The sequence below is a fragment of the Lepidothrix coronata genome, unplaced genomic scaffold, assembly GCF_001604755.1.
Source record: "Lepidothrix coronata isolate B3197 unplaced genomic scaffold, Lepidothrix_coronata-1.0 Scaffold322, whole genome shotgun sequence".
Taxonomy (NCBI): Eukaryota; Metazoa; Chordata; class Aves; order Passeriformes; family Pipridae; genus Lepidothrix; species Lepidothrix coronata.
The window spans coordinates 184,444-208,574 of NW_016690502.1; the positions used below are offsets into that span (position 1 = coordinate 184,444).

Here is a 24,131-nt window from a genome sequence, read left to right on the forward strand (position 1 = left end):
AATTCCAAAGAAAGAAGAAAGATCACACAACAGAGAAACAGAACCTGAAGATTAGGGAAAAGAGACAGGAAAAGAAAAAAAAAATTGGCAATAGTGATTAACTTTCAGCGAAAAATAATAGTTCTTAAGGCACGCTCATTTGAATAATGGGCTCCATAAAAGTCTACATAGGTGAATCATATGGTATTTTGGACAAAAAAAATAATTATTTCTGCTGAAAACCAACTAACTAGCAGACTTCTCGGCTTAAGAACCTCTATAGTGCAGAAATAGAATGTTTTGATAAAATGTCATAAGAAAGCCATAATCTTTATGCATCAGTTCTCACAGCTGTNTCCACTGCTAGTCACACAAGCAAATGCAAACACACATACACAACACATGAGGAGATGTTGTCGGCATGTTGGCCACAACAGTGCATTAGGATGTGAAAAAGCCAAGTTCAGATCCCCTCTCCACCTACATCTTGGATAAAAAACTGGATTCTGAAGAATGCAGGATACAAATCTTGGATTCCAAAATGCAGAACAGAACACAAATGTTTTTGCAAATTTGAGAGAGTAGCTGAGAAGATTTTAATTTTATCCTGTATTTCCCATGTAAAAGAGGTATATTACAAGACACAAAATTTGCTATGTTGCCAAAATGTTCCCTCCTATATTTACATTTACAGATATAGCTTTTCTAAATTATCATATGCCTTCCACATAAGCAATTACAAAATTCACTTGACTCTGATCCTGCTCTAGCACTTAGAATTTAAAATAATTTTTGGTCAAATGTTATAAGAACATAGCAATATTATGTGTAAATTTTTAACTGTTTTTCTGGGGTTTACCTTTTTTTTGCTTTTTACTTTTTTTTTGTACAACAAAAAACAAGAGCAACAAACTATTTCTATGCTGACAGAATACAGTCTCATATGATCATTCCAATTAGTCTTCTAAAATGGATGAGATTATATTCTTTTTTCAGAACTACTCTGTAGATAGTATTCTAAATCTGTGAATTGCCTGTAATGCTTTACATGAAAAAAAATCATAACATTTCTTTTTAGTTAAGGAAGCAAATAATATAAAATATTCTCTTGTAGCACAGTGATAGTAAGATAATATCTCCTGTTGTTAAAAAAACAAGTCAAGAAACCTACTTGTTTTACTTTTCAGGTAATGGTGAAACACAGATGTGTCACTGGAGCTCTATAAATAACACAGGTAAAGCTACCAGAAAATTTTATTTCCTGATTTTATTCATCACTGGGTTACTGTGAATCCATTCATGCCTCTTCAACTTGCTCAGTACCTTAAAATATGCATTTTATTATGTATGAATACGTATGTACATTTTATTATAAGTAATACATGTATATAACTGAATAAGTAGCTCCAAGAGTCAGAGAAGTCATCGATAAAATCCCCCTTAATTTGGATCCTTGTAAGGAAACAAACTGCTGGAAAGAGCAGCAGGAGCAGCTGTAGGAGACAGAGGAAATTGTTTTGCCAATAGGTGTCTTTTCGATTGACTTTAGTGGTCTTGCAAACAGGCTCACAGGAATTTCGGGTGGCAACAGCAGCTACCTATTAGTTTCAAAACTGTAGGTTCAGAACCTGTAAGATCCAACAGAACACATTCTTATCAGAACCTGTAAGATCCAATAGAATACATTCTTTTCATCTCTGAGTTATGCAACCTTGTAATTCTCTTTTTAAATGTAACTCCTAAAAAAGATGATAAAGCAATTCAAAAGAACAGAAGAATATGGGGAAACATGTATGAATGTACACATAGAAGTCAGTTGCTAGCTCATCTCACCTATGACATTAGACAGGTATTTGAGCAGTTGCAGAAAGATGAAAAGGCAGAGGTGCCTGGATTTACAGTTGCAAATAAATTGTCTCCCACTGGAGAAAATAAATAATGTGCAGCAGTTAGGAAAAAAAAATCAATGAAGGTTTCACACTAATTTGTGTCAAGGACTGCCACAAAGAATGTAAAAAGGTAAACAACAATAGCAAGAAAGAAGACTAATCACGATAGCCCAAGAGAATTTTTGTTATATCATGGCCCATTTCACTCTGCCTTTACCTTCTCTCCAGATACACTGCTGGCAGGTAGAAGAACCACTTGAATCAATCCACTTAATTTTTTCCAAAAAATTGCTAGTACGTCATTCAGTATAATATCTTTTCCTCTCAAAGCCCTATCTGATCAGGAATATAAATTAATAAGAATTACTTTTCACAGAACAACTGTGCCCTGCAAATTATATTTTGGCACAGGCATCTCACTGTTACTGCTATTCAGCAGCTTCAGTCAAGTTCTATGAGCAACAGCTAAAAAACAGAGGGCTAAGCTATGCTGATGACAAAGGAAAACACATATATTTAGCCTTTTAGGAGTATCAGAAGATCAAACTCACAATGGCTGAAGAAATCTTGTGGGTTCTTTCTTCATCAAAGAAGAATAAATGTTTTCTCATACAAAGTAATTTGTGTGAATATTATCTATAATTCAGAATAGTCTTCATTTTTATTTAGTGTTAATTTCTCATCACTCATCTCTAGACGTGCTGAGTTTTACTTTATTCTAAAAATAGTTTCAGTGAATTTGCACCTCAGCATCACAATCCAGAAAAAACTTGTGTCTACTCAGTTCTTTGGCTCTATTGCCCCCACATTTCTGGCCCCCCTCTAGCCATGATGAAGAGCAACATACAATACTTCCAGTTTTGGTCTAGCCCTTTGCTGCAACATCCCTACTCGCACACTTGTGAAGTTGCTAAATATCCTACTGAGTCATTTTCAATTGGTGCCAGAAAAAAGACTTTTGCATTTATAAAAAATAATCAGAAACCAAGTTTAAACTGAGTTTTCCGGGTGTGTTTTAAACTACACCAATTAAAGCAAACTGTCCCAAATCCAGGTAGGCTGACATGGTCATGACAGCAGCGCAATGTGAACACAGAGCCATGATAAATAGGACAGCGTTTAGCATTCTTAAATTGCAAAAATTCTCCTGCCATAGCTAAACCTTTTCATGACTGACTGATGAAAGGGAGCTATCAAAGCTGAAGAATAAAAAAAGCTGCTGCTGCAGGATCATTTCATCCTGCTGGGCACTGGAGGAAGGAGGCAGGGAATGAGGTTATTAGGCTAAGCCTAATCAAGAAAGCAAACCCAAAACCAAAAAGTAAACTTTGCAATGAATGCCCTCACTGCTATATATAAAAGAAAGAGGGCAAGTCTTGTGAAACACCTTAATGATGCAGTTAGCACTTGTGCTAAATAGATATGCTATGCAGGCTGCTATTTTACTTCAAATCCCTACTTGTGCAATTCTGCTGATATTCTCTGTCTCTCCCATAGCACACAGAAAAAATTAGTAGAGTGATTTCAGACAAAAACTTCAAGTACACCAGAAGACCTCTAGAATCTCATAAAGAGCAAAGAACAGAATAATTTCTAAATCTACCTTCTGGACAAGAAGTCAAGAGCTTAGCTTTCACTTTGGGCTCAGTAGGAGAAGTTTTGCTGGAACTGTGAAAAAATAGCTTCAAACTATATAACACAAAGGAAGAAGTACAGACAATCACAGCTACTTTTCTGATAACACTTCAGATTATTTCTTTCACATTTCTAAGTGTTTCTGTGAAGCTGGGAATGGGGAGCTGGTAATAATGGCAAGTTTAACCACAGTTGACTACAAGCATAAAGTAGTGACCAGTGGAAAAGCAAAAGAGAACAGCAAATAACAGATGGCCAGAAAGAAGTCCCTCTAAAACTGAGTAGTCTTACAGAGAGGAAAATTAAGCATTTCCACTGCAAATATGCATAAACTGCAAATATGCATAAGCTGGAATGGCCAAAAGTTAAGATAGGAAATCACGTACCTGTAACAGTTCTAGAAATAATGTCAGCATGGATATTCTCTACAACTACCTTTTTTTTCAAGACAGACTGAGAAAAAATACATATCCTTGTCTTTTGTACTGCTCTTTTGCATAAGTATCACCCCAGTTAGGCAGATTTTGCTACTCAGAAGTTATTAATACAAATGCTTTCACCAAAGTTGCTGTGGAACTTACTTGAGAAACCAAATGCTGATGGCCACCAGCTGACCACACTTCAATCAGCACATGTGTAATCATTACAAATTTTAATGGAGAAGCACAGCTGACTTCACTGTCCACGTGAGTTCCCTCTATAGACATGAGCCAACTACTGGCTGCCTAACCTCTTTCCTGAAATAAAATGCGAGCAAGGTGCTAAAGGGCAGGTCAACCTTGCTGTAGCATTTTGGATGTAGGAAGATCTGGTTTGGCTCTAACTGATCGTACCAGACAACTTCTCTATGGTTTCAGTTAGAATGAAAGCCAGAGTACAGAGAATTTATTCTAGCAAATTTTTACAGGCATTTCCAAAAGGAGTAATAAATACCCATGGGAGGCTGATCCAGCCACCCAACATTTGTCCTGTGCTGTTCAGTGTTCCACTTCTCGAAATAAAACAACTCCAGATACTCAGCTGCTTCTTCTGCCGGATTCAGATACCTGCTGCAACACAGCTGATAACATCCAGCTTACTGAGCAAGAGACTAATGAAAAACCTAGGCTTTCCTTTATGCTAATGGTACCCCACAGTTTTTTTCTCATGTGTGGGGGAAAGGGGATGGGGAAGAGCACAGCATATAAAAATGTCCCTACAGGGGTGGAATATTTCCTCAGGGTACTCCTGAAGAAGAAGACAGAATCAATGATACTTTGATTTCTACACTGCAAAACTGACACTTCCATTAGCATACTATGTTGGTGGTCTGGCTCACATTTTACAAACATACACTACAAAAAGCTTCTTGATTTTTGTTTCAAGTAAGTCTCAAGGACTCAGTTTACCGATAGCGCTGCTGGTATAAGGAGATGTTGCCTTGTACTGATTTCTCTCACTAGGAATGCATTGAGAACAAATTCCCTTGGGGGTATTGTAAAGAATTAGGGAAAGATATATGGTAATGGTCTCTCCAGAACATCTGGTAGGCAATGGCAAGTAACTTTCCAAGACAGAGCTAGAAGAAGCTTCGGTCCTGTGAGGAAAGCAGAACAAGGACTCCATGAACTATACAGAGCAAGTAGTTCAAACATAGATCCTTTACGTTCCTATACAGAGAAAATTACTGCAGTGCTGTACAGTACACTGATCCTATAAGTTTGCAGTCTGCTGCACGTTTGGCAGTACTGCATTCAAGAAACAGGGTCCCTGTGTCTGCTGAAATTGAGGAAAAGAAGTAATAGAACTGAGGCTAGGAGAGCTGGATGGAAGCAACAGAAACATGTGGGACGCAAGGACTTGGGTAGCTGATGTGGCAATGTGAAAAACACATCAGCTTAGTAAAAGGATACAGTCTGGAATTCCTAGTTTGAGCATAAAGGCGGAAAGGTACAGGGCACAGGGCTGGGTTTGTGCTTTCTGGCTTATAGCCATATGAAAATCTTGAGTGAAACTGCTGGAGTTGAGAGTGAAGCTACTAGAGCGTCCAAGCCTCTGCTATAACTAGTCGGTCTGGTGTTCCTCACTCATTGGAACCACCACTAGAATTTTTTCAACACTCAAACTCATAGAGATTTTCTGCTGTTCCCTTCTTCAGGCTCACCTCCAGGGAACAGAAGAAAGATGAGGCAGGCGGAAGATTTGGGACTCAAAATGGAACTGTGGGATAAACTCCAGTGGCTTTTCTGTGACAAGGACCTGCAGTGCATGGTGGGTTCTAGACATGCTGTAGCAATGAGTGGTTTACAGCAGAGCTTCTAAGCCTGAGATTGGCTACTGCTTGGGATCAAGTCAGCTGGTAAGAGCTGAGAAGCACATAGGAACAGCCAGAGTTACACTCATTCAAATTAAAACTGCAGTGAAGACTTAACTATTAAAGTGCAGACATTACTTCCACCGGGTAAATACAGCAGGGAGGAAATGGTACACAGGAGTATTTGATTTTTGTTTGAAGCTTTTGTTTAAAAAAAGTGTTGAATGTGTCACTGCTGACAGGGGTATTGAATAGTTCCCACTGCTGTGATACAATTGAAATCTCTGCTGATGACAAGTAGTAGCTCTAAATTGTTAAAACCTGGAACAGATCGGCACTAAACCACATTTTCTCCCTATTGAATAACAAAGGTTTGTTAGCTGAAGTCCCTTGCAATCAACCCTTGCACAAAGCATGCATTCCCAATGCCAGCTGTTGTTAACATATTAACAAGAAACTGATTTTGGATGTGAAAACATCAGGAGTTAAATTTCCTCATTTACCCTTTTTTACCAGTATAGAAATAACTGCATGTAAAAATACTGTTTACTCAAAATAACTACAGTACTAAGTGTGGAATAAATGCAAATCAATAAAAAGAACTAAATTCTTTTTTTAAAGACACAAAGAAAACAAACCCCTAATATTTTGTGCACAATTAAGGACATTATGTTTAGGGCTACATAGTGTTTCAGTAAAAATCAGTGTCTGCTGAACATAAAAATGGCTTTATAAATGTTTCTTGATATCAATTACATATTACAAACTGAAAAGTGAAATTAGAGAGCAGCAGGATGTATTTATTTATCTAAAAGAGGTCACTATTTCAAATCTGCGGGTACCAGAATACTTTAAAGGAAAGCCTGTACTAAATGAAAAGACAGCAGAAAAAAGGCAGGTCTGAATTCATCTGGAATAAAATCATCTGGAAAGAGCTGTAATAAAAAAGCAGTTTCAGTCCTGGGATTTTTTAACTAAGCCAGCTGATTAGCTCTGCAAAGACAGGGCAAAAAAAACCTATTTAAAAAAGGAAGCACAATAATGAAACCTAAAGAAAGGCAATATAAAATAAATCTCTCAACATAAATGAGATGAGAATTCATTTTCCCTGTGATGCTCTCCACAGCTCCTGAAAGTGCCTGCTGCTGGCAATGAATGAAATAAAAGGAGGAGGGAGAGCAGAGGGAAAGAGGTGTTAGCTTACCAGCCGGTGGAGCTTATCACTCCACTCCCTTCGTGACGCTGGAAACTCACAAGCCTATAAAATGTGCCTTGGCTGCTTCGGCAAAATCAAAAGCAAGAGGTGGCTGTACACAGGAGAAGTAGGATGCTGTTCTACCCTGAGGTAGCTCTCCTGACTTGGCTGGTACAGCACTTGTAACAGTTTGAGCAGCATAGTCAAAGCTTTTTTCTGACAGATCTGCCCTGTACCTGCTGTGCTGCCTTCCTTCCCCTTTTCTTCCTTCCCTCTTCTTATCTGTTGGTGGGGATTTTGGAGGGTTGGGAAAGGGAGGTAGGAGAGTCACATCATTCCTGGAAGAGAGGAGAGGAACATCCAAGATGACTTCTGTCCCCACAGCCAACTGGAACATGAGCATGAGCAGCAGGGGGAACGTGAGCCTTGCTGCAGCAAGTGATGCCTGGGGACAGGCACTGGGAGCACCAGCTGGAAATGCTTCTCCCCCCATAGCATCCTCACCAAGCAACTTCTCCAATCAGTTTGTACAACCCTCTTGGCGCATTGCCCTGTGGTCTCTGGCTTATGGTGGTGTGGTGGCAGTGGCTGTTTTCGGAAATCTCATTGTCATCTGGATTATCCTGGCTCACAAGCGCATGAGGACAGTGACAAACTACTTCCTGGTGAATCTGGCCTTCTCTGATGCCTCCATGGCTGCTTTCAATACCCTCATCAACTTCATCTATGCACTGCACAGTGAGTGGTACTTTGGAGAGGCTTACTGCCGCTTCCACAACTTCTTCCCAATCACAGCTGTCTTCGCCAGCATCTACTCCATGACAGCAATAGCTGTGGACAGGTGAGAAAAGAGAAGAAAAGTTTAGGGGTGAGAGATTAAGATCAGGTTATCTGCCAAAATAAAAATACGGAGATAATAATCATTATGATGAGAGGCAGAGACCTGAATAGGTCATCTATTGTGCTTCTCTGTAGTTCTTTAAGATCTCTCCCTCACTGTTTTAATTCCTGTCTTTGGTCTCTGTCCTTCAGCCTTTTATTGTTTTTACTTTCCTGCTGTCTTTTATAACAAACATTTCAGCTCTCTGTTTGACTTCAGCTGCTCTCTGTGCTCTGTCTTTCAATACTAATTCTGTAACAGCACTCATTGCTCGGGGTTTTGCTTCTCCACCTGTAAAAACAGTATCTGTCCCTCAGTCAGTGTCATCTAACTCATACTGATTAGGAGTTGTAGAGATTGTGTGTTAAGGGAGAGGATTTCAAATTTCCCTCCTCTCTGTATTTCTATGGCTGGCAGAGGCATTTGCCTCCTCTTCAAAAATCACTTCAGACTCTGTTTTTAATAGCTTTTCTCACAGACAGCTCTGAGCTGCTTCGTTTCTCCCAGTTTTAATTAATGAGACTATTTACATTGCCATCTGTGCATATGTAGAGGACTGATAAGAACATGATTTCAAAGTGCTCAATTTTTTCCTGATAAACAAGGCTTTGTGACTGTCAAAGAAAACAGGACAGGGAAAAACTTTACCTTTATACTCTTGACAATAATGGAGTAAGACAACTGTAGTGTCCATAGAGTAAAGGGGAAATGTAGTTGCCTGATTTTCAACACAGATGCATTGATGGACTGTCTTTCACAAAAGGTGCTGTGAGTCTCCCCTGGGAAATGTTTCTTTCTTTATTATTGTTTTCACATTTGCTGCGCTGGAGAGGTAACTTACTGAATTTTCCTTTAGAAAAACAGATCAATTTGTACTTCAGATCTCTTATTCCTTTTAGCAATGCACTGAATTTACTTATAAAACTCATTTCTACATATTCAAATCCCATTATATATCTTTTCTGAATTGACTTGGCAGAACTGCAGCACTTCCAAGTGATGGTAGTTAAGATTTCATAAGGTTAAATCCGTCTTCTGAAATATTATTTCTCATTTCCAGGTGCAAAGATTGGGAAACGTTGTTGTATCTTTTGTCTGTGTTTGTGAACAAGTTTATAAATTAATAGGGCTTTTTCATTTGCCCTAGTAACTGCAAATTTTTTGTGGCATTCTCAGCCAGATGCATTACTGTTCCATAAAGCTAGAAACGAAAGAGAAAATGAGATTCTTGGCAACTCTTCTACCTCTTTGCTCTGAGGATGGGTGAAGACACATGGAAATCAGTACACTTTCCTCCCGACAGTGGTGTATCTTCTTCCCATGTTAATTCTTATTAATAATGGAGCAGGTAGTGTAATGCCAGTGACACTACCTTCGACCAGGCAAAGATTTCTTTCATTGTCTGTTTGGGTTTAGCTTAAGATTCTCATCTAGCTTGTGGTTTTCAGAAAGATAAAAGGGCTTTAGTTGGTGCTGGGTATTTAGCAGCTATTGTTGTAGCTGATCAAGTCATTAGTTGAGCAGTTACTCAGAGCATCTGAGTTTTTTTTCATATAGGTTTTTTTTCATATTTTCTGACAAAATTATCCACAGATATATAGTACTTACTACTTTGAAAGTTTCTAAATTTATGCTAAGATCCGGGAAAAGAAGGTGAATATAGTTCCTCAGGAATCCAAATAGCGCATTTCCAGAGTGAGTGAAATTAGCTCTGCTGCACACTGACTGAAATGCAATGGTCAGATACAAAGATATTAGAAATGTTTTCCTTGGTTTAGCAATGTGAGATGCTGATGCTCAGAATTGTGTCAAGCGTGTCACGTAAAACAAACACAAGAGCAGTCTATCCTTCCTTCCCTGTTCACACTGTGATTCCTTTTCCTTTTATACCAAATAACACCTGATGCATTCAGTACCTTTAATAATTTCCTGGCTACCTCTGCAGAACAATTCTGCATAGTCAAGAGGAAAACTAAGGGTCAAAGAGAATCCCAAGGAATGTCCTTGGATGTACAGACTGTCGTATTCCAGGACACAGATATGCTGGATGGATATTTTTTAAAACTTTGGTTCCCACTTGCGTTCTGTAAAAGTTCAGCCAGTGCTTCACTGGACACTCTGCATTAGTTTTAACCCAGTAAACTCATCCTTACATGTTCTTTTAATTCAAAAATTTAAAACAAAAACAACAAAGCTACAAAGTAGGATAAAGCTACCAAGGGAACTGAATTGATGGGATCATATCAGATGATTTTCCATTAGAAATTGTAACCATCCCAAACACTGAAAGGTCATGGGTTGCAGCTCACTAAAAAGTATGTTGTGGTATGCTCCACTGATCATTTTCAAACATCTAAATGTTCACAGATTATGAATGAGTTGCTGTGAATCTAGACACCACTGAGCAGAGGTCACAGGTAGTATGTGTTTCCTTTCATGTCTGATTTTGTAGGCCATTCTAAATTGTGTGCACTGTGAGATTACTGGACTGACAGGGAGTTATGTGGAGCAGGCAGTTCCTGCAGTGGGGTGTGCTGCATCTGGAGCTGAGGATGAAAGTATGCAAGACTTACAGCAAGTATGCAAGGCTGCTGTATGACCACCCTGTCTGAACACAGTCTCAAATTTATGTGAGTTTATTCACACTTCTGACCACTCCTTCCCAGTATTTCCCCCCCTGCTTTCTGCTTCTTTTCCAACAGCCTGTTTGCAGTCTACTGGAGAGATGCCACAGGTAGCTTTAACAGAGTCAGCTTAGGCATCAGAAGCAGCACAGATTTTACACTGGACTCCTTCATAGGCAGTCATTCTTTCATTTTTCTTTAGTTCATGCTGCATAGTTCCACAGTTACAGGTAAACTGAATAGGGGATAGTTCTGGAGCCAATACGCCCCTGCCACTGACCAGTGCATGATCCCGAAGGGTCCATCCATCATCCTAAACTCCACCTGTGATCACTGACTGCTGTACAGTTCTTGGACATATTAAAGACAGTAACTTAGGCAGAATGTAAGCCTTCTGACTCTGGCCATTGAAGACCCACTGTCCCTTTCTGTAAGTTCTTAGCATGCAAAGGAGGTGGTTCAGGTAGGCCAGCAATTAATTTTGAATCCCAAGATTGCCTCATTATACTGTGCGTAGGCCTAAAAATTCTCTGCAGATGGTTAAAGTGGAAGTTTGGGGATATAGCAATATAGCACAAAATAACATGCCTTCAGCACATCTCTTAGTATCATGAATTTTTTCCTGGCTTTAGCACATCTTCAGTATTACTTTCTCAGTTACTGTTCTCTCAGCAATTCCATAATGCTATTCTCATTTAAATGAGTTTAACTCTTTATAAAAGCAACCTCTCTGGAATTAAAGAAAGTATTCTAATAATGATGGTGAGTAGTTGCTGATCCTATTCATATCCTACCATTCCTTTTCTTCCTAGTATGGAAGCAAGCTTTTGGCATTTGAAGCCAAAAAACATTTATTCTACTTTACATTACTTTAAATTATATTTAATATTCAGTTTTATTTCTCTTGCACAATCCTCTCTTATTCAGCACTTGTCATTCTAGTTTCCCACATTATTTTCTAGACTGCTAATATGTCTGCAGAAGCACACGTATACTGGGTCAGTTTTCTTTTTTTCTGTGACATTGTTCAGTTACTGATGGCTGTTCATAACCTCTTTATACACTCATTAGACTCCAGAGTAAGTAATATGATATGAGCTTGTAGCAGAAGACAGATACAAGGCATAAACACTTGATCCAACTTATCATATAAAACCTAAATTCATAATATGTACACACTCAGATCCTCAAAATATCATTTAGGCTCTTCAATCTCTTCAAGGGTATTCTGTAAGAGCAGTTATTATTGTCACAAAGTAGTATCACAAGCCCTACAAATTAATGTTACTGAAATTCTAAGTAGGCAGTTGGCACATTGAAAAATGTCTTATCTTTCCAGTAGAACACATTTTGATATCAGTCTCTACCCAAGGCCTTCATGCGTCATAAACCTTTTAAACAGATATTTCTGCCAAACTATCTAGTATCTGAATGTTAAGTATCTGTTACCTGCCCTGTGTGCTCAGAAACACTTAAGTATAGGGTGAAGTTTATATGTAAAAAGATCTCAAATGTTTCTAACAGGTTAGGATATGGAATGCACAGGGCATAACTCTGTATTGAGGTCATATGGTAGTGGTATGAGCAGAAGATGCAAACCAAGAAGGTGTACACATGCCTGGCATCAAGTTGTTTGCGCTTGGCTCACCAATGAATAGAGGAAGCTGAAGCAATGGAAGGCAGGAAACCTGCATCGCCCAGCCAGCTGTCATCCCCAGCACAGAGCTCAGCCCAAACAGAACTGCAGCCTTTGGCCCCTCTCTCATTCCCTTTCCCTCAGATTTGGATGTCTCAAAGTAAATGGTTTCCATGTAAAAGAAGTGAGAATTTGCTCTGAGGACTGGGGAGAGAGAGATGAACATCAGAACAAGAAAAAAAAGGCAGACGGAGTTCTTTTCAGATTTCTCATGCTTCACAGGTTGTTTTCCCCATAGAGATCTTCCCCTCATATCTGAGAATATTTTTGTAAGAAGAAATAGATGGAGTTTCTGTAAACTCACTGGTCTAGTTTTCCATAAGATGGCATTTTATTGTTAGCTATTGTTCCTGCCTATAGTGTCATGTAACTACAGAAAACACTACCTGCCCTACCCCTACTACCAAACTAAAGTCCAATTCGACTTTTTTTTCAAACTAATGGATGACTTCATAATCATGACTTCAGGAATTATCCTGTTTTACTGCATATCATAAAGGGAAAAATGTAAGATATGCTTTAGAAATTATCACTATTATTTCTATTCTTACTTTGCTAGTCAAACTACACAATTCAAAGAGTAAATCCCTTCCCCATTTCTCTGTCTTTCCCAAATAGTATTTAAAGATGAAGCACATCTTATTTCTAGATTCCAGTATCTGGGTTGCCCTCTGAAAAATACTAGTCTTCAAAACTGGAAAGAAAAAGTTGAATAGGAGGGCATTAAGTGTTCAAATATCAAGAGCTGAAATACAAAGGAGAGCTGAAATACAAATTTGGAGGCCTAAAACTATTTTTTGAATTTGACAAATCTCTTTCTTTCTTTCTTAGAAAAGGTGAAATAGTTTCTGCAGAACATTCTGATGCAATGGCTACAGGATTCAGCCTGTCAGAGACCTAGGAAAAATAATCCTTTTCATTCCATTCATAATGATCAGGAAAAAATACAGGATCTTTTCTGGGGTTTTCGTCCAAATTCATGTCAGAGTTACATTATTGATAACTGATATACTGAGATACTCTGGGAAAAAGCTGCTTTCAAATGGTGCTGTGAAAAAATGAGGTTGATACACCAACATCTTGAGAAGCATAATCAACATTTACAACACTGCTTAGCCCTCAGTCTTCTTGTTCCAAGAAGGAAACATCTCATCCTAAGTTCAAATGAGTGGTTCATTTTAGACAGAATCTTAGCCTTAAATATATTTTCTTAGTGCTCTTATTTATCATTTAATGAAAACTATTAAAATATGTATCTGTGGTGTACTATGTAAAGTAGCCACTCGTCCTGCAGAGAAAGTCAGCCTAAGTGAATGAATACAAACCACTCACACAAGAAAAGGAGTCTTGCACTAGAAGATACCAGATAGAGATGAAAGAGTACAAAAGTTCAAGATTTGGTTTACATTATACAAAAAATGCCACTAAAATCTCACAGTTCATTCCATCCTTTTTTGACTACTGTGTCTACCTTTCCAAGATCTTCCATAGGATTTTCCACAGCAGTGTTTTAAATAAGGGCAGGGAATCATAGCAATTTCCCTAAGTTTCTTAATTACCAGTTGATTCTAAATATAAAGTCTCAAAATCAGCTTCTGTCTGGAGGAAATAACAGCATCTGTGCATTCACAAAGGAAACGTACTCTGATGTCTGCTGTTGACAAGCCACTTACATGCAAGCATTGTGATTTTTCTCTGTCTCTTCCTTCATCAAGTCCCAATTTCCTGTTACAATCTGGGACTGAATTGATTACATTTTCCCCCATTTGAGTTTATAAACATGCTGTAAACAGGTGAAACAAATCACTTAGGATGATTAAAGGCTTCCAACTCTATCTCCAAAGGGGCATTTGTAGGATCCAATTTTGAACATCATTTTGTTCTAATAACATCTTATGTATTTTTGCCACAATTTTCTAAATTATGTGTTAAAGAAGAAAGATTTTTCTAACTGTATTAGTCAGTATCTGTTGTTCTACAAAAAGATAAATTGGGGGGGGGGTTATCTTTTCTACTGTTAGGACCATCATTCACAAACTTCAGAAACTTTTATAGTATGTACTAGCTATTTGTCTCTTGTTACTTGCAAACTGTAACAGAGCTACATGATTATGTTGTCATTATAACCACTGACTTAAAGACTTTATCAATGTTATTCCAAAGTCTCTTTTATCATTTTAGAGAAAACAGATTTTCTTGATTTGATGAACCCAAGAAACAAGTACCAAACAGTAAATTGTAGACTCTAAAGAAACAGAGCAGTTCAGAAGGGAACTAGTTCTCACTCCAGCAGATAAGAAGAGCGGTGCAGCAAGCACACCATGATGCACTGGTCATTATATCATGCAGCCTGACTGATTTCTCATTAAGTTCAGTGGAAAGACTCCTGCTGACTTCAATAGTAATTTGTTAGGGACAAAGACTAACACAAGCCAAAGCTGGAAGAAAAGTAATGACAGTGGGATATTTTATGGTCACAACAAACAAAATCACATGCTAAAAATTCTAATGATGAAACTAAAGTGCTACCTAAAAACGTTTTAGAGTCATACAAAGAAGAATGTGGTATTGAACAACCCACATTCTTCAAAGTGTTGGCTTGTCTCTACCTGCACATATTCCCATCCCTACATCTCTAAATGTGCATATTGCATCTTATAATTATCTTCCAAGTATGAATGTTTATGTTGGGTAGGGTAATAATGATTTCTGCTTGTGATAAATTAGCGTAATGAGTTAATTCCTTTCAGCAATGTGTATTTTACATTCAGTATCCCTGCTTTATGGAGTGGAACAAGCTATCTATGTCATTACCAGCAGCTCCCACCGGAGTAAGAAAGCATTAGAAGTCTGGTCTTTAAATCAAGTGCAAGTTCAGAGCCCTTTATTCAGCAGGGTGTCCCACTGCTCCAGCCTGGTGGAAGGGCTGAACAGTAGATGTCCAAAGGCTGCAAAGCAAATTGGCACAGCACCCCACTGAAGAAATGTTTGTGCGGCTACAATCATTTTTCAGTGGTATTACAACCCTTCAGTTGCTTTTAGCCACTAGAAATCCTTCTTCAGCTCAAATGCCTACCATCTTTTGCTGTCTTTAGAGATGAGGTGTGGAGAGGTCCAAGGTATGTGTATAAATATCACAGAACATGGCAGACCTCGGTAGGTCTCTGCACTTGTCACTGTCTTCAGAAGGACTGCCTAATTTTGGGCACCACAATATAAAAAAGACATCAAGCTATTAGAGAGCATTCATAGGATGGCCACAAGGATGATTAAAGGTCTGGAGGGAAAGCGTTATGAGGGGCAGCTGTAGTCACTTGGTCTGTTCAGCCTGGACAAGAGGAGACTGAGGGGAGACCTCATCACCGTCTTCCACATCCTCACAAGGGGAAGCAGAGGGGCAGGCGCTTTTCTCTCTCATGATCAGTGGCAGGACTCAAGGAAATGGCATGAAGTGGAGTCAGGGGAGGTTTAGTTTGGATATCAGGGAAAGATTTTTCACCCAGAGGGCAGTTGGGCACTGGAACAGGCTCCCCAGGGAAGTGGTCACAGCACCAAGGCTGTGAGTTCAAGAATTATTTGGAGAATGCTCTCAGGTACACGGTGCGACTCTTGGGGATGTCCTGGACAGGACTAAAAGTTGTACTCGATGATCCTGATTGGCCCCTTCCAGCTTGGGATATTCTATGACTCCATGATGAAGTTCAGACCATTTCAAAGAACAGCGGAGAAGCAGACAGTCATTAAGACAGATGACATCAGAGCATAGAGAAGTCCTGCTGTTCCCCCTACATACAGTTTATGGTTGGCTGATCACAGAGAGAATAACTCTTTGGGAGTTCTCTCCCATAAAGCTGCAGAGACAGAAGGGCTCACCACCACAGAGTTCCACTGTCATACCATTTTGTTTTTATACCAGTTCTACCTACCTTGGAATCTCTGGTACAATAGGGTTGATTTTTGTCATAGGTCTTTTGCCATTTCATCACTCCAGTTCCCTTTCTTATTCTCTCCTCTCTCAACATAATTTCTATATGCTGTTATTCTACAATTCTCTTTTCTCATTTTTCTCATTTCACTTCTATTTTTGCATTCAGCAAACTGTTCCCCAGTCTCAGTTCTTTTGCTTTTGCTCTAGATCCCATATCTCATTGTTCTCCCTTTCATTCCTGGCCTCCTCAGATGCTCATCTTTTTTCTACACCACGTTCAGCACCATTCAGTGCACAATGCAGACAGCATATCTACTCCTTGTAACTGTCACTTTGCCATCCATAACACATGTAATGATACCAAACAGAGTAAAAAAGTGAGCCCTAATGACAGAGCTACACCATGGGTAATTGTAATACATAAGGGCAATATTCTGCATCATACATTATCCCATATCTAGACTCCTCACCTTATTGATTTTTTGAGCAACACCTAAGAATGGAACCTCTAGCCTGTGTTAGCAGAAATTCTCATTGCTGACAGAAACACTCTAGCTGAATGGACAGAGATCAAAGGCAAGGGTCAACTGAAAAATTAGCTACTGCTACTTCAGGTTGAGGCTAAAGAGATAGACAACTTACCGCCCTTAGGTACTTGTAATGGCATTTCCAGCAAACAAAATTATAGGTAGAAGTAGCTGTGTCTCCTTTCAAATGACAGCTAACAGCACAGAAAGGACTTAGTTCTTTTTGGGGCTTCTCTTGGCTACAGAAATCTACATCCAGAGACAGTTCAAGTACAGAGGTGGTTTTTAACCTGCATCTCAGAGTCATTGCACGTTTTCTACTACCCTTAGTTGTGGCAATGATGGCTTCTCTAAGAAAATGCTACCAAATTGATATGACAAATCTGAGTGAGTGTAACAATTGCAGTTATAAAGCAATATCTCACTATGTTAATTAAGCAATTTTGCTTCTAAGAAAAGCCACCTAGAGAACAAGTTAGATACTTCATTGTAATTGCTAGTGTACTGGCAAGGTAGAATAACTTAGATTTGTTATCAAAGGCTCTGTAATAGAGGGCTGTCAATATTCTGTTCAGCTAAACCTAGCCTGCACAAAGGTATTATTGAGGCAATGGTCAAGGTTCCTCCACTTCCTTCCCATCTGGTTTGTTAGAATGACTATCTGCTACATTTTTGTAATCAATCTTGTGCAAAAGCCAGGTTGTTCGCTTATCACTCAAATTCGAACTAGAAAGATAAATAGCCTGCTTTTCATCTGATCCTTGTCCTCTGACTTACGGTACTCAGCCAATTGTTAAAATTTCCATCACTACAGAGATGTGAGTCATTTCACACAAACAATCCATGTCTTTAAAGGGCAGACAGCAGACAGGGAGATAAAACATTTTATCTCCCTGAATTTTATCTTAGGCAGCACAAATTACTGCTGGTATCTATTGGGATTAAGAATAATATAACTGGGAATAAGAATAATGTGATTGTAATAGAAATCTGACAATAGTGCATGAAATAATGGCAATATACAATCTGAAGAAAACTAGTAACTGAAGGAATAATTCCAGGCTAGAAGGAGATGCCTCAAGAGTCCCACAAGCATGTGAAAATGATGATTTGTTTATGTTTATCACCTACTACAGGTAAAGATCATCAAGCATTTGGATGTACCTGGCAGTCCACACAAAAGCCAGCTCAATTTCAAAGACAGGGCTCATGACTACAAACTTCAGTTCATTACCACGTTGTACTTACTCTTTGGAGGGGAAGGGAGCTAGGTGGCAGTGGGCTACAATCCAATTGATGTATATTTTCATGAGAATTTCTGGTCTCTCAGGACAAGACACCCAGCACTCAAATAAAACTATTTAATAACTAGTATGTAATACCAAAAGCACCAGTTTAGATGGAAAAAAAAAGAAGGCAGGTAAAGGAGAGGGTAACTAATTACCCTGTGAGGAAAAAATATCTAAGTGCAGTAAAAAACATAAGAAATATATAAGCTTGAAATTCTAGGTATGGATGCTGGATTTATCACATATTTTATAGTTAACTATAAACAGTTACCTTCACTAAAACAAACATCTGTTCCATAATTACCCATCTCTCAAGTATAAAATTCCAAAAAGTAGAAATATCTTGAATGAAATCTGTGTGCCATAGCAGGTAAACATGGATGCAAAAGATTCTTGCACCAATTCTTATCAGGATCATTATCCTACGAATATTATCGTTATTGTCTTGTGGCTAATGTCTGTACCTAAAAATCTTGGGCAAGTGTGCCAAGAACCTACATGTGTACTGTAACAATTAGGATATGTGTCTTTGCAAAATAGTTGCTCTACTGATATATATATGATTAAAAGGGTGTCCCATTGCTGCAAAATAATATTCAATGAACCTTCTTCTCCTTCCAGCACTGCCTTCACTGGAGCTGAACCACCCAAAGACCACAGTGCAATCAGAACTCCGGGAAGACAAATATCTCTGCTTTTATCCTTCACTTTAATCCTAAGCTTTGGCTCATTCTAGATATATATGAATCTCTGAAGATTTCTTACACAGAGGTTTTTGCTTTTTTTACAGATACATGGCCATTATTGATCCCTTGAAACCTAGGCTCTCTGCAACTGCTACCAAGGTGGTCATTGGGAGCATATGGATTTTGGCTTTCCTGTTGGCCTTTCCCCAGTGCCTATACTCCATAACCAAGGTGATGCCTGGGAGAACTCTTTGCTATGTAGCATGGCCAGGTGGTCCAAAACAGCATTTTACGTAAGCTTTTGTTCTTTTAAACTTGTGCATGGTGGTGTCTAGACTTGCAATTGGCTTGGCATAATCTGTGTAGTATCATTCAGACACTCTACATGCAGAATAACTAAGTGTTGGTCACTGAGAAGTGTAAAGCCAGTTTTCTAAGCAAGGAAAATAGAGCGTTATGAGTGATAAGTGGAACACATTTTTTCTCATCCACTTTTATGAGTGCGCTCCACCTCACGCTGCATATTTAGCATCATTGTTCCACTTAAGATGGCTACTTCTATACAGATAGAGATGGTCAGAAATGGGAACATAATTCCAAGCAAGCTTCCTTTTTATCCTAACCGGAAAAAAAATATTTCTATTATCTCCTTAGAATCATTTAGGTTGGAAAAAACCTCTAAGACCATCAAGTCCAACCATTAACCTTAGACTACCAAGTCTACCACTAGACCATGTCCCTAAGTGCCACATCTACATATTTTTTAAATACATCTAAGGATAGTGAATCAATCGCTTCTCTAGGCAGCCCATTCTAATGCTTGATAACCCTTTTCATGAAGAAATTTTTCCTAATATCCAATCTAAATCTCCCCTGGCACAACTTGAGGCCATTTCCTTTTTTGTTACTAGGGAAAAGAGACCAACACCCATCTCACTACAATTTCCTTTCAGATGATAGTAAAGAATGAGAGGTCCCCAGTCAGGTTTTTTTTCTAGATCTCTTCATGAGAGGGCTGGATTTTCTCACTTACCTTCCACATTATTACCTATGTCAGATATCAGTCCAAAAGAGAAAACTGGATAACTTATAATTGGTTCCAGCTTCTGAAAGTGAGAATACCAGTCAATTAAATTCAAAATATCCTGTTTGTCCCTCTGGCAGAATTAGGAATAAGTGGCTACCTAGCCATCTCTCCTTTAATGTTTTCATTGACATTTAAAATGAACATTGTGTTCAAGGCTGAAAGCCTGTGTAACTATCTAGAATCAAATTTGACCTTTTGCTCTCTTTGAGGCAGGTGAAAGAGGCCCCAGTCATATGTAATTTTCATCACTTTAGGAGCCATACACAGACATTTCTCTTTAGGGTAGTAAGGTCACTCTCAGTGACAGCTGGGGATTCTTCACTGATCATTCACAGGGATTTTATCTGAAGTTGGCATTTAACCAGGAACTAACAGGAGGCAAAAGAAATTATGTTTGTTTTCCCAGTGCTTACATCAGCAGTGATGACTATATTGCACGTAGGCTACAGACCTGCGCTGCCGATGTGCAATAGACGTGCCATATGAAGAATGGCAGGAAACAGGACACATATCAGGGCCTTTGTATCAATATACCATTAAAATCCTTATTTTCCTCTTTCATTTATGGTCCAGATTAGAGCTCCAAATGCCTAGCTTGCCCTCATGATGCTTGGCTGTGCAGCAATTAAATCAACTCAGCTAGTTATGGACAACTATACCTTACTCAGCAGTCACTAGTCCTGATAGAGTCATTCTTAATGTGTGCTAGTGCAGGTTCAGCATTAGACACCCCATAAAGCACTTGCATCAAATGTAAATAAATTTGCAGTGCAGTTCAAGTCTTCCAAAATGACAGTGAAAACACCAAGGACTAGCCAGTCAATATAAAAGATGCTTTGTGCTAAAAGTAGCATTCTTGACCTCTAGCAGCCCATTCCATTGGTATAGCTCCTTCGAAAGCACTTATCACCTTAATACTTTTTCATTGCAGGTATCATATCATTGTGATTGTGCTGGTCTACTGCTTTCCACTGCTTGTCATGGGCGTCACTTATTCCATGGTGGGAATTACCCTCTGGGGAGGAGAAATACCAGGTGACACATCCAACAAATATCATGAGCAGCTCAAAGCTAAAAGAAAGGTACTGTTCTGATAAATCCCACTAAGTGAATCCTGATAAAATCATCTGCAATTGTGTTGCTGAGAATCACAGTTTATTCCTTCAGAAATACCAAATACTTGAAACAGCATTAATGAGGGATCTGCTGCAATACAAAATCTGATTAAATTTGACAAGTTATCTTCTATCTTCACTAGCTGTTCTTTTTGTAACTTTGCTGTTTGTCACTAAACAAAGGTAGCATTTGGGTTTTAACTTCTTAATCTCCATGTAGCAGCATATGCTGTGTCTGCTATGTGGAAACTAGGACAAAATGCTTAGCCTTTCACAGAGTTAAAATACTCTGAGTTTTGAACAATGGGCTAGCAAACCATTAGGTCCTCTTAGGTCAGATTCTTATCCTGCTGAAACAAAAGTGAATCTTGATGTTAATCAGTAGATTAAGGCCCATACATATTTGAGACAGGCACTGATCAGCCTGTTTATAACGAATAAATTAAATTTTTAGTCAGTAACTTTTTGTGGGAAATACAAGCTAATTTTCCCAGTTATTTTCTTTAACCCCTTTCACTGTAAGTATTGCCTAATCTAACTAGACTGTGGATTGCTTATGAATTGAGTATTTGACTATCTCCAGTTTTCATCATGTTGCAGTGCCATTAAGGTTTCTTTCTTATAATATTCTTTTTCTTAACCTAACTTTTCTTATTTAATAAGGCAGCCTTCTGCTTTTTATTTCTGACCTCTTTTTTTTATACTAAAGTGTATTTAACCTTTCGAATTTGAAAAAAGGATACCCAAACATGGGCTTCTAACTCACAATGATGAGCACATTTTTGGTTGCTCAGTTGTTTCAGTTTGCTTCCTGATGCTGTGAGTATGTCTGAACTGTGGTAAATGCTCCTGTGCTGTAGCAATAGCAGAGTGGGGCATATTGAGTCCTGAGACAACAGGAGATCTTCTGCAAATTGTGGAGAACACTGATGTTTCCATTTCTTTTAGGACACTGCCAGGAATATGAAAGTGGTTTTTTCCCCTAACATACAACACAGTAAAAGTTGTTATGGCAGACAATACATGAAAAGAAAGGTTAGGATAATTTTCTCCATCATACGTCTTCAGACCCACGAAAGTGTAAAGTTGTCAGAAGTTTCAGTTGCCAGAATAGTAGACATGCCTAGACAGCTTTATGGCATGATGTACAATGCCTCCTGTGGAACCAGAAGTGTTATTTATTTTTGTTTTAACATAGCTTTTTTAAGAGGGAAAAATGCTAACCTCTCTTGAGGAACCAGAATGCAGTTTGACCAGTGTTATCACTACTATTGACTTGTAACAGCTCAAAGATTATTGGAATCCAAACAGAGAGAAAATCATGAAAAATAATCATGAAAAACTAAGAAGTATGCTTTGCATATTTGGCCCAAGGCAAAATTATTGGACTAATTTCCACAAATGCTGAAAGAATATCAAAATATCAGCATTTCACTCTTTGACATTACCCAAGAAGTTCAATACTATCATTACAATCTTTGCCATGCATGTTGTCACTTACCCAAAAATGTATTTTCAAAGTTATGAAGTTACCTTCACAACAGAACATAAGGAGAAAAATATTTCACTGGTCAATTAACCGTGCTATCACCAATGTTGCCCTTTCAGACATTGAAAAAAAAAAGGAAGCAAATACTCAGTGTGTGGTGACCAGGTTCTAATTGTAAAGACAAACCAAGGAATCACTTTCTGTAATAAGACACAATTTGCAAAAGCAAGTGTGAAAAGAAAATTATTAAAAGCTAGCTTGGAGAAACAGGACATCCCAGAATTCAGCACTTGTTACCATAATGACGAAGTAAAATAATCATGACATAAAAACTAGAGGTCTCTGAAGGGAAATCTAGTGCTTAATATATGATATAAAGGGTCCAATTAAATCCCTGGAATACTTTAAAAACAGCATCTCTTTAGAATTCTAAATATATGCAGGAGACAAGGTGTAGCATCCTTAATTAAAGGATTTTAAATGTGAGAGTACAGGAATGCATACCTTCAACACATGCAACAAGGGATTTAAAATATGTGCAGGTATATAATAACTGCATCAGTGACTTTATTGGTAGAGCTCCATGATGGCACTTTAGCTACACTGCTGTGCTCTCCAGCAGGATTTATGAAGTAACTGGTATTTGGAAAGATGAATCATAATTGGTCATTCATGGAGAGGAACTAACAGACTGGAATCCAAATAAAGACATAACTTATTCTTCTCCAATAACAGAACTAGTGCTTTGCCTTTTTCAGAAATCATCTGTTTTTCCTGCTGTTTCCTTTTTTATTTTTTTACCACATATGAATAAATGACATGAAAACATATTAATATGTATTTTAGTACTACATTGTACCAACTAAGAAAAGCACTTGTTAGAAATAATGATACTTTTGCTGGCACTAAAAGTTAGTTGACAAGGTCAGGATGAAAAAAAGAAAAATATAAAGAAAAAAAAGAAAAAATTAAAAAAGGGAAAAGAAAAAAAATGAAGAGAGACAAAGCCCAAAACATTACAGTGCAGCATCAAAACTCTTGGAATACTGAATTATGAACTGACATAGATCTGGAAAAATGAGACCATACTCAAATTATAAAGCTTACTCATCATAAGTTGGTGGTGAGAATATTACACTATGAACTTACATCACATGATAAGCAATAAGTACTTCTGAAATCAAAGATCCTTATTGTTAACAAGGAACCACTAAGTCTAGACAAACAGGCTACTTTGATATTGCCCCATTCATAAAACCTTATGCAAAAGTTTGCATCCAGCCTTATGAAACAAAATGTTTTGACACTCTGAGTCCAAGTGTTTGTTTTGCACATGACTTCTCACACCTCTTAAAACTGCAATTTTATCCTAGACATTTGTTCAGACTTCTTCAAGGTTGGAAAATAATTGCTATCTCAGGGGACTGCATAAAGACATGGAAAGTTTAATATCCTTCTGGTTATTTCAGCAATCCATCTTATCCTAGTTTTTCCTAGCATGAGGACCAGCATTCCAATCTCCCATAACTGATATGTTATATTCCATTTTCAAAATGGCATAAGGGAGTCAAAGTTTAGTATAGCAGAAAGTCAATAGAACTTGATTATCCTCAATTCCATTAAAAACACCAGCTGCAATCAACTACTCTACACAGATTTCTGCTACAGACTTCAAGGGATAGCCAAATCTTCAGAGCTCATGCCCTCGTCTATACTGAATCATCACCTGTCAATGGGTTTTAAAAGTCAGACAGTAACAAACACACAAATTTTTTGCCTTTATTCAAGTAATGATCTACCAAGCCTGCCCATATGTCAA

General features: G+C 38.2%; 1 protein-coding gene across 1 annotated transcript in view; it reads left to right on the forward strand.

Annotated features, from left to right (window-relative positions):
- Nucleotides 1-7,356: 7,356 nt before the first annotated feature.
- The window catches only part of TACR3 (tachykinin receptor 3), a 33,482-nt gene continuing 16,707 nt past the window's right edge, over nucleotides 7,357-24,131 (forward strand). Inside the window, exons 1-3 of the mRNA XM_017838044.1 lie at nucleotides 7,357-7,832; nucleotides 18,726-18,914; nucleotides 20,640-20,790. Of these exons, the coding sequence (XP_017693533.1) occupies nucleotides 7,357-7,832; nucleotides 18,726-18,914; nucleotides 20,640-20,790 (816 nt within the window). The remainder of the gene's footprint in view (nucleotides 7,833-18,725; nucleotides 18,915-20,639; nucleotides 20,791-24,131) is intronic.